Source organism: Vitis riparia, chromosome 19 (genome assembly GCF_004353265.1).
Source record: "Vitis riparia cultivar Riparia Gloire de Montpellier isolate 1030 chromosome 19, EGFV_Vit.rip_1.0, whole genome shotgun sequence".
In the NCBI taxonomy this organism is placed as follows: domain Eukaryota; kingdom Viridiplantae; phylum Streptophyta; class Magnoliopsida; order Vitales; family Vitaceae; genus Vitis; species Vitis riparia.
In genome coordinates this window covers 17019501-17027907 of record NC_048449.1, presented here as the reverse complement: position 1 = coordinate 17027907, position 8407 = coordinate 17019501, and the positions used below count along the sequence as shown (strand labels likewise).

The 8407-nt window shown below is 33.5% G+C and overlaps 1 protein-coding gene across 2 annotated transcripts; it reads right to left on the bottom strand.

The window, feature by feature from the left end:
- Positions 1–2801: 2801 nt before the first annotated feature.
- On the bottom strand, positions 2802–6117 carry LOC117908720. Of its 2 annotated transcripts, none has more exons than XM_034822402.1 (8): positions 5836–6117; positions 4646–5293; positions 4391–4567; positions 3977–4315; positions 3713–3901; positions 3561–3638; positions 3426–3479; positions 2802–3349 (listed from the first exon to the last, which is right to left on the bottom strand). In XM_034822402.1, exons 1-8 carry the CDS (start codon positions 5974–5976, stop codon positions 2912–2914), a joined length of 2064 nt encoding a protein of 687 aa, XP_034678293.1. In that variant the 5' UTR covers positions 5977–6117; the 3' UTR covers positions 2802–2911. The 2 variants fall into 2 exon arrangements, with proteins under 2 accessions (XP_034678293.1, XP_034678294.1); XM_034822403.1 differs by having other exon boundaries at positions 3989–4315.
- Positions 6118–8407: the final 2290 nt, after the last annotated feature.

Sequence of the window (8407 nt, the reverse complement as noted above, 5' to 3'; positions counted from 1 at the left end):
GTTTGATCTTTTGCTTTTGCTTTTGAAGGTTGGATGGTTTGTTTTCTCTTTTGGTTGCGAACTGGGCGGAGTTGGCATAGAAAGCCAGGGGTTTAGAGCTCCCTTTTGAATGGGTGATGGGCGGGTTCTTTTTATTTTTTATTGTTCAATGAAAACCACACCCCTTAAGGATTTTCATGCCCCCCTTTTCCCCTTTTCTTTCTCCTTTTCTCCTTTCTCCCCCTCCTCTCTCCTCATTCAATTAAAGGACATTTGTGTTCCACCTAAAAGGCTAAAAATACACTAAATTTGTATTCTATATTTCTTCAATAATTTAACTTTATACTTCTAAAATATATATATATATATATATATATATATATATATATATATAACACAAATCCATAAATAAATTATTTCTATTTTATTATTATTTTTTTTAATGAAAAACAAGGAACAATATTTTTCTTTTACTTCCTAATGCTACTTTGTGTGTCTGTTGTTCATCTTTAGAAGTAGGACAAGTGAAAATAGATTTGTTTTTAAAACGTGTCTTTTCTAAATTTAATAATATTTATACCATCTTTAAAAAGATCCCCTAAAAGGCTAAGCAGTAAAATACTGCATGCTTATATATATAAAAGCAAAAAAAAAAAAAAAAAAATGTCGTAAACTTTTAAAAGGACATTTTACCTCAATTTCATTGAAAAAAAGAACTATTTTTTAATGTGTATTGAAAAAACTTGTAAAAGCTCTTCATCCATTTAAAAAAATAGGGTTTAATTTTTATTTTTTTTAAACAAAAAAACATTTTCAACTAAACCCGATTTTGTTTAATTTTTGAAAAATATTAAAAAAAAAATACTAAGAATCTCATATTTAGTTTTATTATCATAACCATGAAAGAAAATAAAATTAATTAAAAATTTATGGATTTTAAAATTATTTAATCTCTATATAAGAATAAAATATTTTTAAAATAATTTATTGAATTCAAGTTTATTTTTTCTTTACTTTGTTGTATTTCCCTCTAGTGACAAACATAACCTATATCTTGAACCTTACGAAAAACTTAAAATCACTTTGAGACTTGTCGGTGTGAGTCTTCCGGCCCTCTTTCTGCTTACAATAATTAGTAATTCTTTCTACTTTATTTTTATCCTTAGTGAACGCATACACTGCCAACAAAAATAAAGGCGACACTCCTTTTATTGCCCTTTTACAATTTTTTCTTCTTTTTTGATTTATTTGTTGTCTTCCAACAAAATTAAAAAAAGCTAATACAACAAAAAACTAAAGCACACATGGAAGCATGGTGGTGTCACGGACTGCCGAGAGTGGGCAGCACATGTGATTTAGGGGTCAAAAACCCCTTTACGAGAGTGGAAATTAAAGCTTCTATCCATCACCTTTTTTCCTTGGAAAATGTATACTATATGTATTAAAGAAGAAGGTGGGGAGTTAGTATGTGAGTGGGCGTGGTACATCACCTTTTCACTCATATAATTGCAAGTATTTGTTACTTAATAGAGGACAACTAAGCCTAAGCCTTGCAGCAGATCAAAGCCAAGGAAGGAACTGAAAAGAAGTTGCTACTTTTTCTCTTTTTAGTCCATTTCTTCCTAGCTAAGGTATGAGACGTTTAATTCACATATGATTTGTTGGGCTCTAGGACCCTCCCTTTTTTCTTTCCTAGCAAGTTGATTTGGTAGGAATAAGAGGAGACATTTTCAAACTAAAATCATTTTTCATTTAATCATGTCTTTAAGTGTTATTATCATCTAATTTTATTAAAATGAATATTCGCAAGCGATGAAATAATTTTCATTTAATATATATATATAATCATAATCTATCAATACCAACTTTTTAAAAATCATAAACGTAACAAGGCTTAACTTCGGTATCAAATTAGTACATATTGAAAAATAAGAAAATCATAATTTATCATCATATATTGATAATATTACTTCATACCAATCTGTGTCTCATCACTTTGTAATCAATTTACGTTCTTTGTTTTGCACCTAACTTGTTGATTTCTATCTTAATCATAATCTTTTAATTTTTTTTTTTTAGTATTAGCCATTTGTGCCTTTGATTATTTTTTTATATTTTGCTCTTATTTATTTGTATCTCATCCAACAACATTCATTTCACCATTAACTTTTAACGGTCAAGATTATAAGTTTAGAAGGTGTCTAATCGATATATTAAAATTTTTGAATACTATATACTTCATCACGTGCTTTTGAGGAAAACTCCTTTGGCATAAGATGATCATAGAAATATTAATATATAGTATTTTTGTTTTTTAAATAGAACATATTTAATTTTTCAAAGATAAGGGTATCTTTTTAAATAAAAATTATTTAAGGAAAATAATAAATAATGATATACATAATAATTTGGTTATGATAACTATATTTGGTTTGAGAGGTGTGTAGGAGTATGAATGAGTAGGAAGAAAGAGAGACAGCACAATAAAAGCAGAAGCATCTGAGGTATCCATGAAATGAGGCCTATCACCCAGACAGTTTAGGCATATAAAATTAGGATTTTATGCTTTGTTTTGCTGGTAAAGAAGATGAAGCCAAACTATTGTGACCAGATCATCTACTTGTCCTGCATCACATAAATTCATATGCTTCTACAGATCATTCATCTCACCATTGGTGTCCTCTTCTTCCAACTCTTATAAGGCCCTGTTTAGTCTGCAACCCCTGCCATTTCTATTTTCTGTTTCACTAGTGTTTGCGTCCCATTCAACCCAACATGTCAAAGAATCACATCAATGAAACACCATCAACACATCAAAAAAGTAAACAAAAAAAAGGTTACCCATGTTTTCATTTAAAAAGAATTGCTCACTAAGTCAGAATTCTTATCTACAAAGAAAAGGAACAACAGTGTGAAGAAATTGCTTTAGAATCTAAACTCTGGCTTTCTTATTGCCCATGGTTGTGCTCACCATCCCATTTCGAGCAGCATCTTGCTCACAATGTTGCTCAGCCTTGATCCATCTAGCCACAGAGTTGGTACCAAAACTCCAGTAGTCTGCCAGAGGCTGCTGCTGTTGGGCTGGTCTCTTAGGTTGACTTGCAGAGGAACTGGGACATGAAGGACTGCCAATGGGTTGCTGAGTTAGGGTACCAGGGCGAACCAAAGCATCTGTACCAGTTGGCTCATTCAATCGTTCTTCCAAACGTGTAGAAACAATTTTATGTGGAGGCAGAGGTGTGGGAGTCCCTGGACAGCATGTTTCTTGAGGCATAGGAAAATATGGGCGATAGAATGAAGATCTAACATCCTGCTGCTGACCAATTCCCCTGTCCCTTAACTGTGCTTTCAAATCAGCAATCTGTTCATACTGTAAGAAAAACCACATTCATTAGTCAAGGACAAATGAAAACAAACCAAGGGCCATTAAGATAAAAATCCATTACCAAGTATCCCTCTTTAGCCTGTAGCTTGCGGTTGGCCTGTGCTTGAAATTGAGCCTGAGAAAAGAAAGAAAACCATATATAAAAGACAGTTCTAAGGATTGTAATGATAAGGAGATGATTTATAAGTCACCACACCTCAGTCTTTAAAACCAACACCAAGTGTTTGAGCCCACTGATGAGCTGGTAAGCTTCCTCTAGGTGTGGGCGGTATGCCTGCATGGAAGTGTTCCTTACATGAAGCAGCTAATCCAAACAGGAGCTAAAATTCCTTGGTTTGAGTTTTTTACCAGGTGGACATGAGGAGGTAGGGGGAGCCCTTCCCCATAGCTGACCCGAGGAACTTCCACTTGTTCCAAAATCCCATCTTCATTTGGCAAGTATACATTCCATGATGGACGATTAGGGATCTGAATATCACCTGGAAGGATTTGCAGTCCCTCTGTTGAAGTTTCTCCTTGGCTTTGAACATCTTGGTCCTGCAGATGGAAAAGATATTTAGAATGCACATAGAGTTGTAATATGCAGCCACAGTTAAACAACATGGCTTTTACCACCGAAGGTACACTGTTTCTAAATGGAGGCATAAGAAAGGAGGCACGAAAGTCATCGTAGCTGCCAGAGTGATCAATGAATCTCTCTGCTGGAAATCCTTTAAAACATCCCTGTAGCTCTTCAATGGAGAAAGAAGCTGTCAACCTCATAGACATGGGAGGAGGGAGTGGAACCATAGGTTGAGGAGAACCCAGCGTCTGCATGGAGAGCCTTTCTCCCAGGAACCAAAATTGGCCAGAAGGGCCTTCAAACAAAATCCTCCGACGTGACAGTTCCTTGGCATGGCGGATCTCTGGAGGCAGAGTTGGCTCAATCTCACCCCATGGATTCCAGTTGACCTGAAAGAGTAGGAGTTCATATATTGTTTCACAGGTAAGTGATGACCGAATTGGTGGTTTTTGAGGGAACTTTACCATCTCAATTGTGAGATTGTTGATGGCTTCCCGAAAATTCTTCAAGTCAACCATCCTATGTTTGGGGCACATCTCAAATTCAGAACCACCCCACCATCTTAAAGATCGGGGAAAAGCCATAGAATCATCAACCTTTAAGGAGGGAACCAGTAGACTGAAGTACTCGTAGCTCCAAATCTGTAGAACAATCATGAAATGTGAGGAGATAAACAAAATGCATCATGTAAAAGTTCTGCATTCTTTAAAGTTAAGTACCTCCCAGACTTTCCAAAGGCCGCCTAGCCTGTGGGCCTTACCCCGTGACACACTGTTCATGTGGGTGCATAGAGCAGCATAGGCTGCACCGCCCCAGTCATATTCTCCGATTCTGTCAACATCCTCAAGAGCTGGGAGGGAGTTCAAATTCACCTTGCAATCTAAGGTGCCAAACATAGTGCATCCAAAGAGGTAGAGGATGAAAGCCCGAGTATGGCACTCTCTATCTCTATCAGTGTTGCAAACAACATTGTGGAAATTCTCAAAGAGCCAGGAGCATGAAACTGAACCACGAATAACCGGAGGGCGACTGCCCAAAGCCTTAACAAGATCATCCTCTGATCGGTGAACACCGGCATTGTATGGGATAGGCTTCCCCCCAATCCGCAACCCCGTGATAACACTGAAATCATAAGGGGTCATTCCTACTTCCCCAAAAGGGAAGTGCAAAGTCCCTGTTGTATCCCACCATCGCTCCGCAAGGGAGATAACTCGAACTTTTTCAGCACGGGAAGAAGGGCAGAGACTGGAGATGAAGCGTCCAAACCCTGCATTATCTACCTTTTGCTTCACAACAGGGTCTAGTTTGTCATACCATTGGGTCAATGCTATGCTGCTGCCACAGGTTTTAAGGCCCTTGGGAAGAATCTGCAAAACAATCCTTTGATGCCAAATGAGTGTTGGAAGTGAAATGTGCAAATTTTCATGTAATAATTTGTGTTAACATTTGCCATCAGATCACACAAGAATAATTAAGCCCAAAAATGTGAGTATTGCTTGGCCATGCTACATAATTGCAGGAGCCCGGTGTAAATACAGCCAAAGAAAGATGGAGAGTTGGAGTAAAATGGTGATCGGCTTCTGAGCAAAATTTTCTTCATATAAAACCCTTTTTGCTATGCAGAAAATAAATAAATCAAAAGCAATACCTCAAATTTGTATTCAATCCTAGTTCTAAAGGAGCAGTTGACACAAAAATCCAACTTTTCTGTATCAAAAACAGTTTGCATTTTCACTTTCAGTCATCCCTCCTAATTCCAGACCGAGAAAGAAAAACCCTTGGAAAGACGAACAAGGTAGTTTGCACACAACAGAAAATAAAACAAACCCACAACAAAACGTATCAAAACACAAGAAAAATCGGCATGGAAACAAGAGAAACTAAAATTGAGTAAGTTTTGAAAAAGTACTTGTCCACGAAGGCCATGCCTGGAGATATGCTTATGAGGATCTTTGAGGAGAGTAGGTGACTGGCAGGCCACTAAATTTTGGGGCTTCGCTTCTTCTTCTTCTTCTTCACACCCGTTTTGGTCTGATGAAGGCGATGCCATTACTCTCGATGATAGTTTGGCAAGGTTTTCAATTCCGAAATTTTCAACTTGAAAACACCTAAATGGAAAGCTGCCGGCTTAAACCACCGTTGATATCCTCACGCCCGGGGCCTTCCCACACTGACGCTGAGAGTGTTGCTTCATTGCATGTTACTTCCTTTCTGAATGGATTAAGAATTTTATCCATTGTAACTACCTATATAAAAGTCAATAAATTTTTTTTTAAAAATTAAAATAAAGTTTAAAGTTTTTTAAATACTCTCTTTTAATTTTCATAATTTTTTAAAATGTTTAATAGATTTATAGAATTTTTTATTGCCTTTCAACTTTTTGTTAACCGGCACATACAATATCTTAACTAAAGCCCACCCAATTAATCAATGGATGCAAAATCTAAATAAATAAGAAAAAGGAAACAGGTAATCAAATGAGGAAAAAAGAAATTAATTTATAGGAAAAGACCAACTATTTAAAGTCTAAAAAGAATTTTTTTTCTTTTCAAAATACTTTACTATAAGAAGAGATTCTAAAAAGAGTTATTTGATTAAAGGGTAATTGAAAATCTAATTTTAAAAATTTAACCTTTTATCATTTTTCGATCTTATTTTGATTCTTATTATTTTCTTATAAAAATAATTTTTCTCTAAAATTTACATGTAAATACTTGAAATGATAAAGGGTATTTACGTTAAAAGTCGATTATTTTTCAAGTCAAAACATATAAAGAATTAGATTTACAAATACGAGAATTATTTCACCTTTTTTTACCAATTAATTCTCCAAAAAATATATTATTAGATACCATAGGAAAATATTTTTACAAAATTAATAATGATAGTAGAATATTTCTATTGTATTAACCTTTTTTTTTCCCTACGTAGCATTAATTCAAACTTATTTGATTTCTTGCCTTGAGAGTACAATCAAGGGGGCAAAAAGGATATGTTTACATATATCTCTTCCTACATTATTCTTCCCCCAAGGGTTTATTTTCCATTCAAGATCATTGATGCCTAATGTGGATAGTGTATTTATTTTATGTGATTAGCCAAATTCGTTATTATTATTATTTTTTTCTTTTTATTATTGTTGGTCATTTCTGCCATTGCTCAATCTTCTTTACTCTTTATTACTACATCCCTTTTAGGGTGTCTTACAAAAATTATTTTATTTCATTAGCATGAATATATGAAGGTAGTGGTAGTTTCCTTTTATTGAGATTTTGAGCATTTTTTGTAATAATTTTAAGAAATGCTTTAAATTTAAAAAGTGTTTTTAAAAATGGCATTAGGTGTTCGATAAATTTAAAAATTTTTTAAATTATTTATAATATTTTTCTATAAAAATAATTTATGAGTATTTTTTAAAGACATTTTTTGGTAAAATATTTTCATTGAAAATATTTTAAATAAAAATATTATCAAACGCACCTTTTATTGTTTTTAAAACAATTTCAAAAATTGATGAGACGAAAGTTTAGTTTATTAATTCTCTAAACGTCTTTTAGGATAAGTTGTTGCGGTACATGACTTTTATCAAAAGGGCTATCTGAAACTTTACTACATGTAATTGTTTTATTTTTTTAAAAGAAAAAATAAGCATATAAAATTGCCAAAATATTCTTATCTCTTTCCTTTCCTCCAAATCAAATCTCATTTCCCTTTTCATCGACTCCCAAATTTGTAATGTTCCATTACAATATAAATTCATAAACTTTGACCCATTTAGTCCATTCTCTCCTAGCCTATTTTAGGGCCCTTCACTCTTGGCCCACTTGGTCCATTCACTCCTGGCCCACTTGGTCCATTCTAAGCCCATTTATTCTTGGTCCAATATGTACTCATTTATTCTTCATCCAATATGTAGGCCCATTCATTTTATTTTAGTATTTATTTTTTATTTTTTATGTTATTATTATTATTATTATTATTTATTTATTTTTAATATATTTATTTTTATTATTTTTATTTCTTTTTGTTTTTGTTTTTATTTCATATTTTACAATTTTAAAATATATAAATAGATTTGATTTTCAGGGTTTTTTCTCTCCATCTAAAATAAATAAATAAATAAGTAAAACAAGAGAACAACAAGAAAAAGAAAAAAGAACAAAGAAAAAATAGAAAAGAAAAAGAGAAGAAGAAGAGGAAAGAGATGGTGAGAAAAAGAATGGTTTGACGGAAGGAAAAAGTTTGTGGTACCTCATGTGAGTATGGATTTATTTTATTTTATAGTACTTAGTGGTAGTTTCCCTTTATTGAGATTGTGTTGCTTTCTAAGCAAGGTTAATCCCCGTTTGGTTCACAATCTGAAAGTTCATTTTATTAATGCTTCAAACGTCTTTCAATAAAAGTTACCATACATAACTTTTATAAATGGGATAAAAGAAAAATGGGTATATAACATTATCAAAAAAATGCACTTTTCTCCT